At 45.0% G+C, this 24,675-nt stretch overlaps 1 protein-coding gene across 3 annotated transcripts in view; it reads left to right on the forward strand.

Moving 5' to 3' along the window:
- Window positions 1–24,675, forward strand: part of LOC139274906 (interleukin-5 receptor subunit alpha-like) — a 60,583-nt gene that overhangs the window by 27,413 nt on the left and 8,495 nt on the right. For 2 of the 3 annotated variants that reach the window (XM_070891635.1, XM_070891634.1), the window contains exons 4-8: window positions 8,002–8,119; window positions 12,767–12,948; window positions 13,168–13,304; window positions 15,755–15,887; window positions 23,623–23,725. In XM_070891635.1, coding sequence (XP_070747736.1) covers window positions 8,002–8,119; window positions 12,767–12,948; window positions 13,168–13,304; window positions 15,755–15,887; window positions 23,623–23,725 — 673 coding nt within the window. The remainder of the gene's footprint in view (window positions 1–8,001; window positions 8,120–12,766; window positions 12,949–13,167; window positions 13,305–15,754; window positions 15,888–23,622; window positions 23,726–24,675) is intronic. The other variant, XM_070891636.1, reaches the window with a different exon arrangement.

Raw genomic sequence — 24,675 nt, forward strand, 5'->3', positions numbered from 1 at the left:
TGTAGAGGGAGCTTTCCTCTGTATCTAACTTGTGCTGTACCTGCCCTGGGTGTGTATGATGGGACAGTGTGGAGGGATCTTTACTCTGTATCTAACCTGTGTTTGCAGCTGAAATTGATTCAAACATTTGTATTTCTCAGAAGAGTGCTGTATGGGACAGCTCAGATTCATTGATTTTGCAATAGAAACATAGCAACATAGAAAATAAATGCAGGAGTAGGCCATTCGGCCCTTCGAGTCTCCACCACCATTCAATAAGATCACAGCTGATCATTCACCTCAGTACACCTTTCATACTTTTTCTCCATACCCCTTGATCCCTTTAGCCGTAAGGGCCATATCTAACTCCCTCTTGAATATATTCAATAAACTGGCATCAACAACTCTTTGTGGTAAGGAATTCCACAGGTGAGCATCTCAGTCCTAAATGGCTTACCCCTTGTCCTTAGACTGTGTCCCCTGGTTCTGGACTTCCCCAACATCGGGAACATTCTTCCTGCATCTAACCTGTCCAGTCCCGTCAGAATTTGATATGTTTCTATGAGATCCTCTCTCATCCTTCTAAACTCCAGTGAATACAAGCCCAGTCGATCCAGTCTCTCCTCATATGTCAGTCCTGCCATCCCGGGAATCAGTCTGGTGAACCTTCACTGCACTCTCTCAATAGCAAGAATGTCCTTCCTCAGGTTAGGAGACCAAAACTAAACACAATATTTCAGGTGAGGCCTCACTAAGGCCCTGCTCCAATATTCAAATTCCCTAGCTATGAAAGCCAACATACCATTTGCCTTCTTCACCGCCTGCTGTACCTGCATGCTAACTTTCAATGACTGATGTACCATGACACCCAGGTCTCGTTGCACCTCCCCTTTTCCTAATCTGCCGCCATTCAGATAATATTCTGCCTTCGTGTTTTTGCCACCAAAGTGGATAACCTCACATTTATCCACATTATGCTGCATCTGCCATGCGTTTGCCCACTCATCCAACCTGTCCAAGTCACCCTGCAGCCTCTTAGCATCCTCCTCATGGCTCACACCGGCACCCAGCTTAGTGTCATCTGCAAACTTGGAGATATTATACTCAATTCCTTCATCTAAATCATTAATGTATATTGTAAATAGCTGGGGTCCCAGCACTGAGCCCTGCAGCACCCCACTAGTCACTGCCTGCCATTCTGAAAAGGACCCGTTTATCCCGACTCTTTGCTTCCTGTCTGCCAACCAGTTCTCTATCCACGTCAATACATTACCCCCAATACCATGTGCTTTGATTTTGCACACCAATCTCTTGTGTGGGAACTTGTCAAAAGCCTTTTGAAAGTCCAAATACACCACATCCACTGGTTCTCCCTTGTCCACTCTACCAATTACATCCTCAAAAAATTCCAGAAGATTTGTCAAGCAGGATTTCCCTTTCACAAATCCATGCTGACTTTGACTGATCCCGCCACTGCTTTCCAAATGCGCTGCTATTTCATCTTTAATAATTGATTCCAACAATTTCCCCACTACTGATGTCAGGTTAACTGGTCTATAATTACCCATTTTCTCTCTCCCTCCTTTCTTAAAAAGTGGTGTTATATTAGCTACCCTCCAGTCCATAGCAACTGTTCCAGAGTCGATAGACTGTTGGAAAATGATCACCAATGCATCCACTATTTCTCGGGCTACTTCCTTAAGTACTCTGGGATGTAGACTATCAGGCCTGGGGATTTATCGGCCTTCAATCCCATCAATTTCCCTAACACAATTTCCTGCCTAATAAGGATTTCCTTCAGTTCCTCCTTCTCACTAGACCCTCGGTCCTGTAGTATTTCAGGAAGGCTATTTGTGTCTTCCTTCGTGAAGACAGAACCAAAGTATTTGTTTAACTGGTCCGCCATTTCTTTGTTCCCTATTATAAATTCACTTGAATCTGACTGCAAGGGACCTACATTTGTTTTCACTAATCTTTTTCTCTTCGCATATCTATAGAAGCTTTTGCAGTCAGCTTTTATGTTCCCAGAAAGCTTCCTCTCATACTTTATTTCTCCCCTCCTAATTAAACCCTTTGTCCTCCTCTACTGTATTACAAAATTCTCCCAGTCCTCAGGTTTGCTGCTTTTTCTGGCCAATTTATATGCCTCTTCCTTGGATTTAACACTATCCTTAATTTCCCTTGTTAGCCTCGGTTGAGCCACCTTCCCCATTTTATTTTTACTCCAGACAGGGGTGCACAATTGTTGAAGTTCATCCATATGATCTTTGAATGTTTGCCATTGCCTATCCACCGTCAACCCTTTAAGTATCACTCGCCAGTCTATTCTAGCCAATTCATGTCTCATACCATCGAAGTTACCTTCCCTTAAATTCAGGATAGATATCAGCAGATCTCCTCTGGTCTGAGAAACTGCAGTGTGGCTTCTGATACTTACTGCAGCAGCCTAAGTTTGACAGTCCCTTGCCCATCGCTGTAATATTGAGGCAACATATTGCATGAGTGACATGAAATGAAGCCTGAATGAATTCCAAAAATGCATTTCTACTGTATTATATTATTAGTGCAGGATTTATGTGCAATTGTTAAATGTAGGTAAAAATCCATTGAAAAAGCTATTACAACCTGAAAGTATAGAGTTCACTAGCGCAGCTGCAACACTGGCATCTACCCGACAATGTGGAAAATTGACCAAGTATGTCCTCTCCACAAAAAAAAACAAGACAAGCCCAACCCAGCCAATTGTCATCCTATCAGCCTACTTCCAATCATTAACAAAGTGATGGAAGTCCCCTACAGTGCTATCGAGCAGCACTTACTCACCAGCAACCCGTTCACTGCCGCTCAGTTTGGGTTTTGACAGAAAACCAGTCCGCTTGATCTGCACGCCATCCACTGGCTTAAACATTCACTATTCCCTCCACCATCTGCATACCGTTCCTTCCTTCATTGGACCATGCTGAAATGGTTTTCCAGACTCATGTTGATGGGTAGCTATCTCTGGGTGATTTTGTAATGTTAATGTCTCTTGTGGAGAAGGATTCTCAAATACTCATTTCTCTAGACAGGTTACTTTAGTCCTCACACCCAGGTAGCCTCACTAATCAGGTTGTCTCCTGTTAGTCCTTTTAGGCCCGCCCACAGCCTTGAATTTGTCTTGTAAAAGTTCAAAATTCTATTAAAGTTCGTATTTTCTTCCATAAGCATTTTGGGTTCCAAACTTTTCGGTAGATAGTCCCAAATTAAATTTCCTTTCAAATGAGCCCAAACACTGGGGGGGGGGGGGGGTTCTTATGAATTTTGCACCCTTTTCAGTGAGCGAAGAGCCCCTCGGACAGGGCAGCGCTGCACGACCCAGTGTATGATGCTGCTGAGGTGTCCGCCATGTTAGCGCTGCAAGAAGGAAGTGGAGCGATTGATTTCGCGCTTCACATCCTTCCGGGGACGATAACCCGAATTTTTGGAGAGGGGTGAGACTTCAGTGCCTAGCTCTAAGTCTCACGGCCTCCCAACTGTTATCACCCCGAAACGGGGCGATAATGAATTTCACCCCCAACAGATCCCTCAGAAGTGAATTTTTCTGCAGGACCTGGAATTGTTGAATTCCAATGTGTCTGCTACCATTAATTAGTCCCTTGCACTATATGGAGCACATTATATGGACTATGAGGTAAATTTTATGAGTTAGCACCCTTAGCTCTGAGTGAATATGGAGAATTCGAGCAACAACAACAATTTGCATTCATATAGCGCCTTTAACATAGTAAAATGTCCCAAGGCGCTTCACAGCAGCGTTATTAAACAAACTTTGACACTGAGCCACAAAAGGAGAGATTAGGCCAGATGAGGTTGGTTTTAAGAAGCGTATTAAAGGAGGAAAGAGAGGTGGCAAGGCAAAGAGGTTTAGGGAGGGAATTCCAGAGTTTAGGGCCTTGGCAGCTGAAGGGCACAGAGATCAGAGCCCAATTTTGAGATCTGGGCGATTTTCTTTCCATTACTTCAATGGATGGGGTAACGTGCGGGCTGTGAATTGAACATCCTGCCCTCCGTACTTCCATTTAGCAAGGCCCGGAAGAACTCAATTGCAAAACTTAGCTCTTCGTTTTTAGAAAACGACACCGACTGTGTGGTTATTCGTGCCAAGATACGGTAAAATGTTTTCAAGCCTGTACCGTACCAGTGAAACAGTTCAATTTCCCACACCAGTTACCCTTTTGGCTTTTCTGAGGGAAAGCTGTCAATTAAATGGTGATTAATGCTGAATAATGGGCAGTTTTGTGCAATAGACTCATGCCCAAATGTGCTGGATTTCGACTGTCTGACGGAATTTCAATTAGAACCCCTAAAGTTCTCAAAGGGCTCTTCATCATTCTTCATTCCATCATCGGATTTTAAATTCAAATCCAAATCCCCAGAGGTAAAAGAACGATAAAAGCACAATGCTTCGCCTTTATTTATATTTTTTTGTCATCTTGAAATGGTTAAAGATTTTCCATGGCTTAATTTTCTGAATCTTGTGCTCAACCAGATGAGGGTTTTTTTTATCCTCAGGAATGGAACAGTTTCCATTCCGGACATCCCCTAGTGGCAGTATCTATTCAGTCAAATCATTCATAGGCAGTCCCTGGAAACGAAGATGACTTGCTTCCACGCCAAAAAAGGATGAGTTCACAGGTGTTTCAATGAAGGACCTAATATTCCAGGTCCTGAACTGCATCCTGAAAGGTGGAAGATGCCTGTGCATGGATTTTTTTAACATGTGGTGACCGTTGCACACCAGCCACCACACGGGCTTGACAGAGCTAGGTCTTGGTCCAGTGGCAAGGGTTAACCAAGGCAACTGGAGACCAGCTCTGCTGCACGGACCTAGTGCGCACACATATCGCAGTGTGGGCTGGCCCGTGCTGCCCCTGGGCCCTCGCCTCTTCTGGCCCTGAACTCGCGCCTCTCCTGGGCCCCGATCACGTCCCTCTACAATCTCTCGCCGCTCCTTCGCCCCGACCTCACCGCTCCTGCTGTACCTGCCCACGCTCCAATCACCGACCTGGACCTTGATGCTTATTCAAATAGGGAACAGTTAAAGGCAGATTTCAGGTCACTCTCCCCTGTTCCAAAACTGTACCTCAGCCCTTACCGCAGTAGAGCATCCCTTGCTGCACCAGGGCGCTACTTAGAGTCAGAGACAAGTGACCTGTCGTACCTGTGACTGCTCTTTGCTAAGGCAATCCAAAACGAATCCCAATTAACTTTGAATTTGAGAGTCCAGGACAAGGAGGTGTAACTTTAAAAAAGCAGCCGCCATGTAATCTGCTGGGAGAGTCAACAGAACAGAGAAAATACGCAGGGCCACTAAAAAAGAAAAGAAAGACTTGCATTTATATAGCGCCTTTCACGATCACCATACTTTTCAAAGTGCTTTGCAGCCAATTATGTACTTTTGAAATGTAGTCACTGTTGTAATGTGGGAATCGCTGCAGCCAATTTGCGCACAAGCAAGCTCCCACAAACAGCAATGTGATAATGACCAGATAATCTGTTTTAGTGATGTTGATTGAGGGATAAATATTGCCCAGGACACCAGGGATAACTCCCCTGCTCTTCTTCGAAATAGTGCCATGGGATCTTTCATGTCCACCTGAGAGAGCAGACGGGGCCTCGGTTTAACGTCTCATTTGAAAGTCGGCACCTCCAACAGTGCAGCACTCCCTCAGCACTTCACGGGAGTGTCAGCCTAGATTTTTGTGCTCAAGTCTCTGGAGTGGGACTTGAGCACAGTAAGAGAACAAATACTCTGCAAAATTCTTTCCGACTCTCTCAGGTGATCAAAACCAGTCCAAGAGATTATAACATGAAGTATAAAAGCTTACAAGGGGTGAAATTGGTCTTCGCTAGTGGACTTTACTGAAATAAGAAAATCGGACACAATGTAAAACGGGCTGCAGATTTGAAATGAACTCGTATCGCGCCACTGGCGAGAATCAATTTCGCTGCGTTTTGGCTGATTTTTTTCCCCCCTATGATATGGTTCTCCCCACCTTTCAAAGTATTCCCATACCAGGCCATATTATCTGGCAGAGACATGAGGTGGTAAATTCACCTGCACAGCGAGGTCTTTTAAAAATTAGTTCATGGAACGTGGGCATCGCTGGAAAGGCCAGCATTTATTGCCCATCCCTAATTGCCCTTGAGAAAGTGGTGGTGAGCCGCTTTCTTGAACCACTGCAGTCCGTGTGGTGAAGGTACTCCCACAGTGCGGTTAGGGAGGGAGTTCCAGGATTTTGACCCAGCCACGATGAAGGAACAGCGATATATTTCCAAGTCAGGATGGAAGGAGAACGTGGAGGTGGTGGTGTTGCCATGCGCCGGCTGCCCTTGTCCTTCTAAGTGGTAGAGGTCGCAGGTTTGGGAGGTGCTGCCAAAGAAGCCGAGACGAATTGCTGCAGTGCGTCTTGTCGATGGTACACACTGCAGCCACGGTGCACCGGTGGTGGGGGCGCGTGAATGTTTAAGGTGGTGGAAGGGATGCTTGCTTGGTGGAAAGGATGCGAATCAAGCGGGCTGCTTTGTCCTGGATGGTGTCGAGCTTCTTGAGTATTGTTGGAGCTGCACTCACCCAGGCAAGCGGAGAGTATTCCATCACACTCCTGACTTGTGGCTTGTAGATGCTGGAAAGCCTTCGGGGAGTCAGGTGGATGACCCAGCCTCTGATCTGCTCTTGTAGCTATAGTATTTATGTGGCGAGTCCAGTAAAGTTACTGGTCAATGCTGACCCCCAGGATGTTGAAGGTGGGGGATTCGGCGATGGAGGTGATATGGAGAATACAAGAAAGTGACTTACGCCTGCCGTCTCGCCAGGATGAGGGAGAGGGCTACAGATACTGGGGTAGACTTTCAGCTGGTATTGCTACTCGGCAGTCCGTTACAGAAACTGCCCCATTTTCATTTCCATTGATTTCAATGCCGGGGCTTTATACAGTTTTGGTCTCCTAATCTGAGGAAGGACACTCTTGCTACTGAGGGAGTGCAACGAAGGTTCACCAGACTGATTCCCGGGATGGCAGGACTGACGTATGAAGAAAGACTGGATCGACTAGGCTTATATTCACTGGAATTTAGAAGAATGAGAGGCGATCTCATAGAAACATATAAAATTCTGACGGGATTGGACAGGTTAGATGCAGGAAGAATGTTCCAAATGGTGGGGAAGCCCAGATCCAGGGGTCACAGTCTAAGGACAAGGGGTAAGCCATTTAGGTCCGAGATGAGGAGAAACTTCTTCATCCAGAGAATTGTGAACCTGTGGAATTCTCTACCACAGAAAACTGTTGATGCCAGTTCATTAGATATATTTAAAAGGGAGTTAGATGTGGCCCTTACGGCTAAAGGGATTAAGGGGTATGGAGAGAAAGCAGGAAAGGGATACTGAGGTTGAATGATCAGCCATGACCTTATTGAATAGTGGTGCAGGCTCGAAGGGCCGAATGGCCTACTCCTGCACCTATTTTCTATGTTTCTATGTTTACCCCCCGAGCGACAAGTTAGAAATCTAACCCACTGTGTGGTGTTTTACATTGGCAACGTGCCAGCATCTTGAACCATTGTGCTTTCGCCCTTCAATGCAACCACGGAATGTACACAATAATGGGCGCAAGCAAAAGGTTGCATGGCTTTTTGGAAGGAGCGAAGGAGCGGGACTTAAAAAGGAGCTGCTCCCAAAGAGCCGGCACAGGAACGATGGGCCAAGTGGCCTCCTTTTTACATGTAAACAGAGAAAATAGGAGCAGTAGTAGGCCATGCGGCCCTTCGGGCCTGCACCGCCATTCAATATGATCATGGCTGATCCTCTATCTCAACACCATATTCCCATGTTTTCCCCATACCCCTTGATGTCTTGTGTGCTGTAAGATTCTATGAAGTCATGAGGAGTACCTGTTTAAGTCAAAAAAAAGGCTCACCTACTTGAAATACTTTTATATTCATATTGTATGCATATATAATTTTTCAAATATTTCATTGATACAGGTAATCCTTCCTCAGTCAGCAATCTGAAATGTATGTTTTATGACAATGTCAGTATGAACTGTACCTGGGATATCAACAAGCAAGCACCACCCGACGCACAGTATGATTTGTATTATATGTAAGTGTGAACTTTTATTTATCTACCTACCTAACTATCATCAACAAAAACAATAACAACTTGTAGTTTTATAGCACCGTTAACGTAGTGAATGGAATGGCCTACACCTGCTTCTATTTCTTATGTTAACATAAGAACATAAGAAATAGGAGCAGGAGTAGGCCATTTGGCCCCTTGAGCCTGCTCCGCCATTCAATAAGATCATGGCTGATCTGATCTTGGCCTCAACTCCACTTCCCTGCCCACTCCCCATAACCCTTGATTCTCTTATCATTCAAAAATGTGTCTATCTCCATCTTATATTCAATGACCCAGCCTCCACAAATCTCTGGGGTAGAAAATTCCAATGATTCACGACCCTCTGAGAGAAAAAATTCCTCCTCATCTCTGTTTTAAATGGATGACCCCTTATTCTGAAACTATGCCCCCTAGTTCTAGATTCCCCCCATGAGGGGAAACATCCTCTCTGCATCTACCCTGGACAACCCCTCAGAATCTTATAAGTTTCAATAAGATCATCTCTCATTCTTCGAAACTCCAATGAGTATAGGCCCAACCTGCTCAACCTTTCTTCATAAGACAACCCTTTCATCTCAGCAATCAACCGTGTGAACCTTCTCTGAACTGTCCCCCATGTTCTTGTCTTTGTTGCTCTCAGTATGTGGGCTAAGTTTCTAGATCCCACAGAACGCTCTATATTTACAACCAAAATTCCCTGGATTCTGGGGAGGTCCCAGCAGATTGGAAAATTGCAAAAGTTTTAAAAAGGAGGCAGACAAAAAGCAGGAAATTATAGACCAGTTAGCCTAACAGCTGTGTTTGGGAAAATGTTGGAGTCTATTATTAAAGAAGCAGTAGCAGGACATTTGGATAAGCAAAATTCGGTCAGGCATAGTCAGCATGGATTTATGAAGGGGAAGTCATATTTGACAAATTTGCTGGAGTTCTTTGAGGATGTAACGAACAGGGTGGATAAAGGGGAACCCATGGATGTGGTGTATTTGGACTTCCAGAAGGCATTTGACAAGGTGCCACATAAAAGGTTACTGCACAAGATAAAAGTTCACAGGGTTGGGGATAATATATTAGCAGGGATAGAGGATTGGCTAACCAACAGAGAACAGAGAGTCAGGATAAGTGGTTCATTCTCTGCTTGGTAACCAGTAACTAGTGGGGTGCCACAGGGATCAGTGCTGGGACCCCAACTATTTACAATCTATATAAATGACTTGGAAGAAGGGACTGAGTGTAACGTAGCCAAGTTTGCTGACAATACAAAGATGAGAGGAAAAGCAATGTGTAAGGAGGACCCAAAAAATCTACAAAAGGGCATAGACAGGCTAAGTGAGTGGGCAAAAATTTGGCAGATGGAGTATAATGTTGGAAAGTGTGAGGTCATGCACTTTGGCAGAAAAAAATCAAAGAGCAAGTTATTATTTAAATGGACAAAGATTGCAAAGTGCTGCAGTACAGCGGGACCTGGGGGTACTTGTGCATGAAATACAAAAGGATAGTATGCAGGTACAGCAAGTGATCAGGAAGGCCAATGGTATCTTGGCCTTTATTGTAAAGGGAATGGAGTTTAAAAGCAGGGAAGTCTTGCTACAACTATACAAGGTTTTAGTGAGACCACACCTGGAATACTGCGTGCAGTTTTGGATTCCATATTTACGAAAGAATATACTTATTTTGGAGGCAGTTCAGAGAAGGTTCACTAGGTTGATTCTGGGGATGAGGGGTTTGACTTATGAGGAAAGGTTGAGTAGGTTGGGCCTGTACTCATTGATCTTATTGAAACGTATAAGATTATGAGGGGGCTTGGCAAGGTGGATGTAGAGAGGATGTTCCCACTGATGGGGGAGACTAGAACTAGAGGGCATGATCTTAGAATAAGGGGCCGCCCATTTAAAACTGAGATGAGGAAAAAAATCTTTTCTCTGAAGGTCTGTAAATCTGTGGAATTTGCTGCCTCAGAGAGCTGTGGAAGCTGGGACAGTGAATAAATTTAAGACAGAAATAGACAGTTTCTTAAATGATAAGTGTTTATGGGGAGCGGGCGGGGAGTCCATGATCAGATCAGCCATGATCTTATTGAGTGATGGAACAGGCTCGAGGGGCCGTATGGCCTACTCCTGCTCCTATTTCTTATGTTCTTATGTAGCAGGTCATAAGTTGAAAAGGAAGACGTAATAATCATTATCAGCTGTAACTTGCAATTGAGAGGCATTGAAACAGTTGAAATAGTAAGGGGGGGGGGGGCAGAATTTTCACGGGGGTGTCAGCAGGCATGATCGGTGGTGATCTGGTGAGATAGTGGGTTTTTTTCACAGCAGATGGGGACCCCGCTATCAACCCGCCAACATGCGCCTTTCCCAATGTCGGGTCCGAGCAGATCCGACCAGCAGTGGCGGGGGGCCTAATTAAAATGATTAGCACCTAATTGCCAGATGATTAACAGCGTTTTTTCACTTACATTTTGTCTTTAATTTCATGACCATGGGATCCCCGTGCGCAGCTGTGTGCAGACCACGGCTGTCAAGCTAATGCGTGATTTCAGTGGTCATTACTCCAGCTGATCACTTCAAATGTACATCTTCAAATATACAATTAAATCTCCCACCTGACTGATGTTCTCTTTCCTCAGGCAGAAGCTCTTTCCTCACTCCGTTTCCAGCACACATTCTACAGGCTTTCCAGTTTGAACTCTCCAACCACTCTCACCTCATTGGAAGAACTCGCTCACCATTGAGAGCATGCTTCAGTCAGCTCTACTTCAGCTGCCATCTATTCCGTCAACATAAGTGTCCTTTATACTCTCTCGCCTTGGTCCTCAGAATTCCACCACGATCAGCCCAAACACCAACAGCAGCACGCACACCAGCATCACCAGCAACAACATCAACCTTCTCCACAAACAACTGATCTGCACAGGACACAGGACATCAGCACCCAACCATATTGCTGTCCAAGTGGCTAAGGTTGGCCTAACCATGGCCAGATTTACTTCACTTGGTGCTGTGCACCCTCACTGCCACATGATGCGCCAGGTTGGCACCACCCGACGCCAACACGATAACGCATCCCTACGATTTCCAAGCCATTCCTTTCACACTCATGACCATTGCAGGGGGTACCGTTACATCTCATCATTCACTCAACTCAGTAAGCCACTTTCAAAGGTGCACACAAATCTGTCCAAGAAAGGAAAGTGTTGAAAATGTTTGACAGCACATTAACAGAAATTTTGCACGAACATTGGATTAAACACCCAAGTGGCTAACCTTGTGTGCTGTTAGTTGGTATGATTGCACAAGGATGAGGGTGAGTGTGAGGGGTGGTTAGTGAGGTGGGAGTATGATAATGTAGATAGAATGGGAGGGAGAAGGGTGGACAAGCAAGATAAGTTGGTGTGAGTAAGGATGTGCAAGAGTAGGGTAGGGAAAGCAGAGTGATGGGGATGTGGTGAGAGGCAGAGCAGGATGAAGGTAAGTGTGGCTTTGTGCTAATGTTTCGTGATCTACTGAGATCATTGAACGGTTTGCACCACTGCACCCAGGTCCTCCTGACGACATCCCTGCTTGTGCCCTCCATGCAATGTGCAACCAGGCTGCTTTGGTCTCCTGGGGAGGTCTCTTCCAAGCAAATAGAGGGAATCATGAGAGGACCTGGGTACAGCTCTTCACCTCTGCCCGATATTGCCCTCGACTTAACCCCAGCGAGCCACTTCTAGATGCTCATTTGGCACCAAGCACCATGCATGAAATGACAGGTGTGTAACGTTCCTTTAGGCTTAACGCCAACAGCAATTTTCAGCCTTATTTGGCTTTTGTAACTGAGCTGAAATAAGGGCACAGATTTTATGGTCAGCGGCGAAGGAACGGCGATCACCGTTAACTATGTTGCCAGCTTCCAACAATTTTTTTGAGGGATTGTGAATGTAGACTTGCTCCAATCCGGCGTCTGATCCAGCACGGTGCCCTCTACAGGGCATCTGTGGCATTGTTGAGCAGGTCAAGAAATAGCGAGGCTCTGCAACTAATCAGATTAAGAATCCTCACCGAGACACGCAGATTCCAAACACGGAAGTAAAAATCAGGAAATATAAATTCGATTTAAATGATGTACAGAAAGCAAAATAAAGATTGGGAAAGCCAGATGGGATTAAGAGAGAGAGATAAAAGAGACATACGAAAACAGTAAAAAAAAATGTTGATCTCCCACACTAATTTTCTTCTGAGGAAATGAGACTCCACACTTGTAAATTTTTTTCAGGGTCAGAAAGGTTAATCAGCAGTAATTATCACTTATCACGCCAGTAAAAACTCACTTACTCCTGAAAGCACCAGTCATAACTGTTTCAGTGGGAAACTGGTGTGCAAGCACAGCAAGTTCACGCCATTGCAGTCATTTCAGTGTCGAGTCTGTCGGCGAGGACAGTAACAGCACACCCTGTGATGGAGCGGAGTATCTCCGACAGCAACAATGGATTTCCGTGTTTAACTGCACATGTGCGGACGCCAGAGGTTGCTGTCAGATCTGTTCCATAATAACAGTGAGTGCTGATAGCCTCGCCATTATTATGACTGCAAAACTCCAGGCCATTATATTCTATGCGCACATTTATTTCTTAAATATTATCTTTTCAAGGCTTCAGTACACCAATGAAAGAAAATACTGCAAGAGCTATCTTACGCATGGACGGAGAAAGGGTGCCTGCCATGTTGAGAAGTATAACTTGCAACCTATTGATGATGCTACAATTTGTGTTGCTGATTCAAGGCCAAATCTGATGAAACCTTATTGCAAAGATATCACTCCACTTACCTTTTGTAAGCTCTACTCTCTTTAATTTTATATTATCTTTGGTTCTCGACTATGCATTTGAAATGTAGTCAACCTGTTAATTGAAATGTCCTAGTTAAAATGAATATATCCTATTGCCATCAATGATAATACTTTAAATGTTAAGTATAAGTATTAGTGATGGATGATGCTAAGAACCAACCTGTTGGTGTGTTTGTTTTAATGAGTTATCTTCCTTGTTTCAGATGAAGTCGGTCCTCCAATGAACATTAAAGAAACAGAAAGTCACATAGAATGGGAACCTCCAAGAGGGAAACATCCTTTGAACGATTTTATTTATCAAATACAAATCGCAGATGGGAGCAACTATGTCAAAGCTGAGGTTTGTAATATTCAGAAGTCCAACCATTATCCCAACTCGCACAAAGTCCCATTAGCCCATTACTCCTGTGCTCACTGACCTACATTGGCTTCCAGTTCAGCAACACCACAATTGTAAAATTTTCATCCTTGCTTTCAAATCCCTCCATGACCTCAACCCTCCTTGTCACTGTAATCTCCTCCAACTCTGCAACACTCTAAGAGCTCTGCATTCCACTCATTCTGGCCTTTTGTGCATCCCCAATTTTCACCGCTCCACCATTAGCAGCCATGCCTTTAGTTGCCTCGACCCTAAGTTATGGAATTCATACCCTAAACCTCTCCCCCTCCTCTGTTAAGATGCTCCTTAAGACCTACCTCTTTGATCAAGTTTTTGGTTACCTGATATAATATCTCCTTATGTGACTTTGTGTCAGATTTTGTTTGATAATGCTCCTGTGAAGTGCTGTATGGTGTTTGTTTTCCACTCTACTTTGATTCATAGACCTCGGGAATTACAGGAAGGACTCCACGTAAACGCAAAGTTTAGGCTTAAACCCAACTGTTAGTTTATTGCACAAAAAACAATAAAAAATTAAAAAACAAGACTTCTTAGGAATTAATCGAAGACATACAATCACCCATCCAACCAGTTGCTGCTGTTGTCGGTTGTAGACTCATGGAGCTAGGGAAGGTGTTGGGTCCCCGCTGCTGCTTCATGGCCATTGTACCTTTTGACCTGCTGTTCAGAGGTGTTTATTCGACCTGTTATTCTTCTCTGATGTTCCTCTCCGATGTTTTCTCCTTCTTGTTCCGAGCTGTTGTTCTTAGCTCTTACATATATATCTATTCTTCATATCCGTCCTTCACGGCAAACGAACCAAAGTTGGGTAGAGGAAATGATACAAGGGACACCCTCAAAGCCTCCCTGATAAAATACAACATCCCCACCGACACCTGGGAGTCCCTGGTCAAAGACCGCCCTAAGTGGAGGGCGCTGAGCACCTCGAGTCTCGTCGCCGAGAGCATGCAGATATCAAACACAGGCAGCGCAAAGAGCGTGCGGCAAGCCAGTCCCACCCATCCTTTCCCTCAATGACTATCTGTCCCACCTGTGACAGGGACTGTGGTTCCCGTATTGGACTGTTCAGCCACCTAAGCACTCATTTTTAGAGTGGAAGCAAGTCTTCCTCGATTCCAAGAGACTGCCTATGATGATGATGATATATCCACTTGATGAATACATCTCCTACTGGGCTGCTTTTCAGTTAATGTGCCTGTTTGAGTCTTGATGGCTGTGATGATGGATCTGGATCTGTTAGAATGGCCACAATTCACACACGGAATCGACAGGGCAAAAGATAACTTTTTATCTTTTGTGCCTCGTTATCCAAAAATGTACGTCTTGTGGGTTCCTTTGTGGCCCTGGGTTTTCGCAGACTTGTAGTCTCCATGGGGAACTGGTTTTCCCCTTCTGGCCAATTAATCCATGGGCTCCTCTGCTTGATTGTATCAAACCCTTTGTCCCGATGTTTAATCGGGTCTCGCTCCTGACCGCAGAAATTGCATTAATCAGTTATGAGTCGCCACCTGCCCCAGGCTGGTGCTCTTTTCTCCCGCCCATTTTAGTCTGTGGCCTCTTGCTGTGCCTTGATCGTGCCTTGGGATATTTTATGGGGTGCAGTAGCATAGTGGTTATGTTACTGGACTAGTAACCCAGCGACCTGGACTAATGATCTGAAGACATGAGTTCAAATCCCATGATAAATGTAGTTAATTAAATAAATTGAGATTTTAAAAAAAAGCTAGTATCAATAATGGTGACCATGAAACTACCGGATTGTTGTAAAAACCCATTTGGTTCACTAATGTTCTTCAGGGAAGGAAATCTGCTGTCCTTACCCGGTTTGGCCTATAAGTGAACTCCGGACCCACAGCAAAGTGGTTGACACATATCTGCTTTCTGAAATTGCAATTCACCAACCCCTCCTGAAGGGCAACTGGGATGGGTAATAAATGTTGGTCTTGCCCACATCCTATGGCTCAATTTAAAAAAAAAATGACTACATTAAAGGTGCTATATAAGTGCAAGTTGTTGTTGTTGCCATTTTTACGATGGTCTGTGTGGCACTTCCTGTACACTCAGGAAATAGATGTGCAATGGGGGCTGGTTATCGGATGGCTTTATACGCGTTGTCTTCAGGTAGAGATACCGAAGCTTAAGATGCTTGAACCCATCATTTATAGCCCATCGTGATGATTCCGTTTAAAATCAGGGGCTGCGGGTTGGGAATTATCTTGTTGCCACTTGTCAGCCCCGACCTGGATGTTGTCTAGATCCTACTGTGGGATCATCGTTATGTATCTCACAGCTAATTTCTCCACTTTAAATTGAAATAATATGAATTGTGCAGATGGATCTAGTATCTCACATGCCCTTCTAGAGCTCTATTGATTGTTGTACTGTTTTAGATTGAAACGGTCGATGTTGAAAAGTGGAACATCAGAAATCAACTGAAAAGCTACTCCCTGCGAGTGAGAACAAGAATTAAAAATTACATTTCACGCTCTCCCTGGAGTGCCTGGAGTGAGTCTGTCAATATTGGTAAGCATATAAACCTGTTTAAACTTAAGCTAAATAAGGTTTCTGCTGCACGTGCAGTAAAGTTAGGCAGCGGGAGCGATTCTGAGGAAATGCCTAAATAATATTACACTGCATGTAGTTCTGGTCACCATATTACAGGAATGATCTGATCACACCAGAGAGGGTCCAGAGGAGATTTATGAGGATGTTGCCTGGACTGGAGAATTTTAGCTATGAGGAAAGATTTGATAGGCTGGGGTTATTTTCTTTGGAACAGAGGAGGCTGATGGGAGATTTAATAGAGGTGTATAAAATTATCAGGGGCCTAGATAAAGAATAGGAAGGATCTAATTCCCTTCCATTACAACAGTGACTACATTCCAAAAGTCCTTCATTGGCTGCAAAGTGCTTTGAGACATCCGGTGGTCGTGAAAGGCGCTATATAAATGTAAATCTTGCTTTTTAGCAGAGGGTTCAATAACCAGGGGGCATAGGTTTAAAGTAATTGGTAGAAGGATTAGAGGATAGCTGAGATGAACTTTTTTCATCCAGAGGGTGGAACTCACTGCCTGAAAGGGTGGTGGAGGCAGAAACCCTCATCGCATTTAAAAAGTACTTGGATATGCACTTGAAGTGCCGAAACCTACAAGGCTACGGACCAGGAGCTCGTAAGTGGGATTAGGCTGGACAGCTCTCTGTTGGCTGGCACAGACACGATGGGCCGAATGGCCTCCTTCTGTGCCGTAAAGCTCTATGATTTTGTGATACACCCTCGCTAATCCTTACGTGTGTGAGGACCCACCTGTACCCCAGGTTCCCAAGTCAGCTGGCTCTATGTCCCATTTGCAGGTAAAACTTCTCACTACCCATAAAATCTAGCACCAGGTCTAGGCTGGGCCTAGAGCATAAACTTAGTAAGAGCATAAACTCTTAGGGGCCGAAATTCAGCTCCCCAAAAAGGCCTCCTACCGGCAGAACGTGGTGGCCAGGCGGCGGAGTCGAGCGGCCGCCAGCATCCGGTTCAATGGCCGCCACCAGCGAAATTTAGCTGGGGGGTTTATCTGGCGGACCCCACTTCTGCCCCGCTGCTGCCAACCGTCCTAAGGGCGACCTCAAAGGGCGCACCGCCGATCTCTGTCGGTGCAGCTTGCTTTCAGTATGTGAGCCACGGCAGCACGGCGACCATTCAAGGGGAGGGCACACTGCTGCAGCCGGCATGTATTTTTTTTGTCGGCCGACTCCCAGTTCGGGCCGACAATTATGCCCCTGGGTTCGGCCGGGCCGCCGACAGGCAGCCTGCCATCCCACTCTTGGGTGCCAGACCATTGGCCCGGCCGAAACCCTCCCTGGTGGCCCAGTGGACCGAAGTTTCTAAATGCCGAAGGCTCTCCCCTTTAAGTGAAGGGGAGAGACGTGGTGACGCGTACGCGTAATGACGTCATCACCGCTCCGCTGATGACTGACAGCGGTGGATACTCCGTCCTGCCCCCAGTTCCGCCCCCCCACAGAGTGCTCACCGCCCCACTTCCGCCCCTATTATGACCGACTTCCGGTCCGCTTCAAAAAAAATGACGGAGAGCTGAATTTACCGAAAGAGGCGACCTCATCCGACGCGTCGGAAAAAACACTTCAGGAGCAGAAGGTGTTTCAGGCGGGGGTGAATTTCGGCCCCATAATCTTTGCAGGGACATGGGGCAGAGGAGATGGAGGTCAGTGTTAACATTCCACTATGAATTTTGCAAATGCTGAGGGATACTCTGTTTTTTCTTCACTCTACCTCAATTTGGCTTAGCTGACTGCTCAAAATCAACTTGTTATTTGCCACCATTCTTGAACTTCTTTTCCTGAGACCAGGAAGTCCAACATCAACAGTAGGGAAAATCCCAAGGCTGTTCATGAAATATGATTAGTATTTAAATAGGCTCGCTGCGATTGTCAAATATAGAGGCATTAAAACATGAGACATTGTTGCTTTATAGAGAATCCAGAGAAAATTTAAAATTCAAAGTGTGCAGCTTATACTGCCACTTTCGCAACAGGGCAAAGTAGCTTGGGGGAAAGATAAAAAGAAAGAAAGACGTCTCAAAGTGCTTTACAGCCAATGAAGCACTTTTGGAGTGTAGTCACTGTGGTAATGTGGGAAACGCGGCAGCCAATTTGTACACAGCAAGCTCCCACAAACAGCAATATGATAATGACCAGATGATCTGTTTTTTTGGTTATGTTGATTAAGCGATAAATATTGGCCAGAACACCGAGGGTAACTTCCCTGCTCTTCTTCGAAATACTGCCATGGAATCTTTTACGTCCACCTGAGAGAGCTGACGGGGCCTCGGTTTAATGTCTCATTCCAAAGATGGCACTTCCGACAGTGCAGCACTCCCTCAGCACTGCACTGGAATGTCAGCTACTGGGAGAAAACGATTGAGCAGAACATAAGAACATAATATCATAAGAAATAGGAGCAGGAGTAGGCCACTTGGCCCCCCGACCCTTCTCCATCATTTAATAAAATCATGGCTGATCTGATCCTGGACTCAGCTCCACTTCCCTGCCCGCTCCCCATAATCCTTTATTCCTTGATCGCTCAAAAATCTGTCTACCTCCACCTTAAATATATTCAATGACCCAGCCTCCACAGCTCTCTGGGGCAGAGAATTCCATAGATTTACAAACCTCTGAGAGAAGAAATTACCCCTCATCTCAGTTTTAAATGGGCGGCCCCTTATTCTAAGACTGTCCCTAGATTTAGTTTCCCCTATGAGTGGAAATATCCTCTCTACATCCACCTTGTCGAGCCCCCTCATCACCTTATATGTTTCGATAAGATCACCTCTCATTCTTCTGAACTCCAATGAGTATCGGCTCAACCTACTCAACCTATCTTCATAAGTCAACCCCCTCATTTCTGGAATCAACCTAGTGAACCTTCTCTGAAGAGTCTCCAATGCAAGTATATCCTTCCTTAAATACAGATACCAAAACTGTACACAGTACTCTAGGTGTGGCCTCACCAATACCCTGTACAGTTGTAGCAGGACTTGTAGCAGACAAAAAGCAGGAAACTATAGACCAGTTAGCCTAACATCTGTGCTTGGGAAAATGTTGGAGTCCATTATTAAAGAAGCAGGAGCAGGACATTTGCAAAAGCAAAATTCGGTCAGGCAGAGTCAGCATGGATTTATAAAGGGGAAGTCATGTTTGACAATATTGCTGGAGTTCTTTGAGGATGTAACGAACAAGGCGGATAAAGGGGAACCAGTGGATGTAGTGTATTTGGACTTCCAGAAGGCATTTGACAAGGTGCCACATAAAAGGTTACTGCACAAGATAAAAGTTCACGGGGTTGGGGGTAATATATTAGCATGGATAGAGGATTGGCTAAATAACAGAGAACAGAGAGTCGGGATAAATGGTTCATTCTCTGCTTGGCATCCAGTAACTAATGGGGTGCCGCAGGGATCAGTGCTGGGACCCCAACTATTTACAATCTATATTAACGATTTGGAAGAAGGGACTGAGTGTAACGTAGCCAAGTTTGCTGCTGATACAAAGAATGGGAGGAAAAGCAATGTGTGAGGAGGACACAAAAAATCTGCAATAGGTCATAGACAGGCTAATTGAGTGGACAAAAATTTGGCAGATGGAGTATAATGTTGGAAAGAGTGAGATCATGCACTTTGGCAGAAAAGATCAAGTTATTATTTAAATGGTGACCTGGGGGTACTTGTGCATGAAACACAAAAGGATAGTATGCAGGTACAATAAGTGATCAGGAAGGTCAATGGAATCTTGGCTTTTATTACAAAGAGGATGGAGTATTAAAGCAGGGAAGTCTTGCTACAGCTATACAGGGTATTGGAATACTGTGTGCAGTTTTGGTTTCCATTTCTACGAAAGAATATCCTTGCTTTGGAGGCAGTTCAGAGAAGGTTTACTAGGTTGATTTCGGAGACGAGGGGGTTGACTTATGGCCTAATACAGGCCTAATAGTTAAAAAATATCTCCAGTGGAAAAATATCTCAATTCAGGCACTCAATTTAATTGAACATCTTGCTTTTCATGAGGACTGGTTGAGTAGTTTGGGCCTCTACTCATTGGAATTCAGATGAATGAGAGGTGCTCTTATCGAAATGTATAATATTATGAGGGGGCTTGACAAGGTGGATGCAGAGAGGATGTTTCCACTGATGGGGGAGACTAGAACTAGAGGGCATGATCTTAGAATAATGGGCCGTCCATTTAAAACTGAGATGAGGAGAAATTTCTTCTCTCAGAGGGTTGTAAATTTGCTGCCTCAGAGAGCTGTGGAAGCTGGGACATTGAATAAATTTAAGACAGAAATAGACAGTTTCTTAAACGATAAAGGGATAAGGGGTTATGGGGAGCGGACAGGGAAGTGGAGCTGAGTCCATGATCAGATCAGCCATGATCTTACTGAATGGCGGAACAGGCTCGAGGGCCGTATGGCCTACTCCTGTTCCTATTTCTTATGTTCTTATGACTTCTCTGCATTTATAGTCCACCTCCCTTGCAATAAAGGTGAACATTCCATTTGCATTCCTGATTACTTGCTGTACCTGCATACTAATTTTTTGTGTTTCATGCACAAGGAACCCCAGGTCCCTCTGTACTGCAGCACTTTGCAATTTTTTTCCATTTAAATTATAATGTGCTTTTCTATTTTTTCTGCCAAAGTGGGATAACCGCATATTTTCCCACATTATACTCCATCTGCCAAATTTTTGCTCACTAACTTAGCCTGTCTATATCCCTTTGCACATTTTTTGTGTCCTTCTCGCAATTTGATTTCTCACCTGTCTTTGTAACATCAGAAAACTTAGCTACATTACACTCGGTCCCTTCATCCATGTGATTAATATAGATTGTAAATAGTTGAGGCCCCAGCACCGATCCCTGCGGCACCCCACTGGTTACTGTTTGCCATTTATCCTGACTCTCTGTTTTCTGTTAGTTAGCCAATTCTCTATCCATGCTAATATATTACCCCCAACCCTGTGAACTTTTATCTTGTGCAGTAACCTTTTATGTGGCACCTTGTCAAATGCCTTCTGGAAATCCAAAGCCACCACATCCACTAGTTCCCCCTTATCCACCCTGCTCGTTACAAGCTCAAAGAACTCCGGCAAATTTGTCAAACATGATTTCCCTTTCATAAAACCATGCTAACGCTGCTTTTCCAAATGTCCTGCTACTGCTTCATTAATAATGGACTTCAGTATTTTCCCAATGACAGATGTTAGGCTAACTGGTCTATAGCACAAACAGCGGAAGGAACGCACTTCCCTTCCCTTCAACCATCATCTGCCCCACCTGTGACAGAGACTGTAAGTTCCATACTGGACTCATCGGTCACTTGAGAACTCATATTAGTGTGGAAGCAAGTCATCCTCGACTCTGAGGGACTGCCTAAGAAGGAGTGTCAGCCTAGATTTTTGTGATCAAGTCTTTGAAGTGGGACTTAAACTGACAATCTTTTGTCTCAGAGGCGAGCGTGCTACCCACTGAGCCACGGCTGACAAAAGTGTAGTATAACCGACTCCCAAATACATGAGGCCAGGAGGTATCGCCTGCAGCCCCCACCTCCAGGAGGTAGTGTGGCATTTACCTCTGCTTGCATTGGTTGCAATGCCAGACTTCAAAGTTGCCCAGGAGGCTGGTTGGACATTGAATACATCACACATTTACTTTTCAACACTTTTGACGAAATTAGAAAATAGATATAAGATCAATGTAGACCCAAATGGTCCTTTCTGACCCTTTATTATACCATATTTTAATGCACAACGCACTTTATTAATATCCGTGTGCTGTACCGCTAGCTCCAGAAATAGCGTTGGAATGGACCACAGTGATTTCTTCTTGATGAGTGATGATGTAACTCTCGAGAGTGGTCTCCATATAACGGGGTCGACTGCATGACATATTTAACTTGTGAGAGCTGACTAACATTCTGTGGTTGTAGGGAGTTTGTGTTTCACATTTATGGGTTTTCATAGGGAATAATTACCTTTTCCTTTGGGAAGGGAAAGACATCAGAGAGCAAAAGGTGCACTTTGGTGGTCCCATGGTGATAGAAAGTATCCCTCTCCCATTAATAGATAACGAACATCGGAGAATAGAAAGAGGAGTCGGCCATTCAGCCCCTCGAGCCTGTTCCACCAGTCAGTGAGATTGTGGCTGATCTGTATCTTAACTCCATCCACTCACCTTGGCTCTATTTATACACTTGGCTAGCAAAAACCTTATCGATCTCAGATCGAAAATTAGTAATTGAGCTAGCACCTACTGCTTTTTGTGGGAGCGAGTTCCACACTTCTACCATCCTCCGCATGGAGAGCTGTTTCCTATCACCTCTCCTGAATGGCCTGGCTCTGATTTTAAGGTTAAGCCCCCTTGTCCTAGATGGCCCCACCAGCAGAAAAGGTTTCTCTCTATCTACCCTATCAATTCCTTTCAGTATCCAAAAAAACCCTCCATCCAATTGCCCCTTAATCTTCTATATTCCGAAAGCATCACAAGCAAAAAGCAGGTCCTAGAAGCATAACCAACGAACGATTTCCATTGCCTGCTCTGTTGCAAAGGTTGCAGCTGTGAGTTAGTAAGGGGTACCACTCATGACTAGGTGTACGTATAGTAAATATATCAGATGTATAATGTTATACCTTACACACTGTTGTCTGCTTTTTTAACGGAGACATAGAAACATAGAAAATCGGAGCAGTAGTAGGCCATTCGGCCCTTCGAGTCTGCACTGCCATTCAATATGATCATGGCTGATCCTCTATCTCAACACCATATTCCCACTTTTTCCCCATACCCCTTGATGCCTTTTGTTTGAGTATTGTGTGCAGCTTTGGTCCTCCTAATCTGAGGAAGGACATTCTTGCTATTAAGGGAGTGCAGCGAAGGTTCACCAGATTGATTCCCGGGATGGCAGGACTGACATATGAAGAAAGACTGGATCGACTAGGCTTATATTCACTGGAATTTAGAAGAATGAGGGGATCTCATAGAAGCATATAATATTCTGATGGGATTGGCAGGATGAACGTTCCCGATGTTGGGGAAGTTCAGAAGCAGGGGTCACAGTCTAAGGATAAGCGGTAAGCCATAGAGGACCGAGATGAGGAGAAACTTTTTCACCCAGAGAATTGTGAACCTATGGAATTCTCTACCATAGAAAGTTGTTGAGTTCAGTTTGTTGGATATATTCAAAAGGGAGTTAGATGTGGCCCTTACGGCTAAAGGGATCAGTGGGTATGGAGAGAAGGCAGGAGTGGGGTACTAAAGTTGCATGATCAACCATGATCATATTGAATGGTGGTGCAGGCTCGAAGGGCCGATTGGCCTGCTCCTGCACCTATTTTCTATGTTTCTATGTTTCTAGAAATCTATCGATCTCCCTCTTAAATATATTCAGTGACTTGGCCTCCACAGCCTTCTGTGGTAGAGAATTCCACAGGTTCACCACCCTCTGAGTGAAACAATTTCTCCTCATCTCGGTCCTAAATTACCTATCCCGTATCCTGAGACTGTGACCCCTTGTTCTAGACTTCCCAGCCAGGGGAAACATCCTTCCCGCATCCAGTCTGTCCAACCCCGTCAGAATTTTACACGTTTCAATGGGATCCCCTCTCATTCTTCTAAACTCTAGTGAATACGGGCCTAGTCAACCCAATGAATGCCAGTGAATAGTGCCAGAGAGTAATAGGTGTTGTTTTCTTATTTGCAGAGCAGAAACAGAAACCGAAAGAAAACACGTATTTGAAAATCTCGATAGCGATCGCAGTTACTTTTGTTGTGGTGCTGCTGCTGCTGATGTTCCTTTGCAGAAGGTAAGTCTCTGGTTTAGTTCTGCTCATGGCAATCACGAGGGGATGGTATTGTAATGGTCCTGGCTCAGGACTAGCAACCCAGAAGTTGCTATAGTTGTCCATATTGAAAGCCGATCGTCATAACGCTCCTCAGGAGTCTGCCTACATCATCATCATCATAGGCAGTCCCTCGAATCGAGGATGACTTGCTTCCATGTCAAAAAGTTCACAGGCTTTTCAATGATGGACGTAAAATTCCAGGTCTGAGCTAAATCTTGAAGTATGGAAGATGCCTGTGCTTGGATTTTTTTTAACGTGTGGTGGCCGTTGCACACCAGCCACCACACAGGCTTGACAGAGTTAGGTCTTGGTCCAGTAGCAAGGAATTAACCAGGACGGCTGGAGACTAGCTCTGCTGCACGGACTTAGTGCGCACACATATCGCAGTGTGGGCCGGCCCATGCTGCCCCTGGGCCCTCGCCTCTCCTGGGTCCCGAGCACGTCCCTCTACAATCTCTCGCTGCTCCTTCGCCCCGACCTCGCTGCTCCTGCTGCACCTGCCCACACTCCAATCACCGACCTGGATTTTGGTACTGTCACTCTTCACTGCCGTTACTCTCCTGCTCCCTGGAGTGGTATGCCACCATGCTGCTCCTTCTGCTCCCCAGCCTGCTCCGATGGTGCTCGCAGGCCAGGGGCCGTGAGCACCATCCATATGAGTCTGTTGTCAGTTAATGGCTCGATGGGTAGCACTCCCGCCTCTGAATCAGAAGGTTGTGGGCTTCATAGTCCCACCCAGGGACCTGAGCATAAAATCTAGGCTGACACTTCAGTACAGACTGAGGAAGTGCTGCACTGTTGGAGGTGCCGTCTTTCGGATGAGACGTTAAACCGAGGCCCTGTTTACACTTTTCAGGTAAACGTAAAAGTTCCTATGTTACTATTTTTTTTGAAGCAGAGCAGGGGAGTTC

The sequence above is a fragment of the Pristiophorus japonicus genome, chromosome 10 (genome assembly GCF_044704955.1).
Source record: "Pristiophorus japonicus isolate sPriJap1 chromosome 10, sPriJap1.hap1, whole genome shotgun sequence".
NCBI classification, from domain to species: Eukaryota; Metazoa; Chordata; class Chondrichthyes; family Pristiophoridae; genus Pristiophorus; species Pristiophorus japonicus.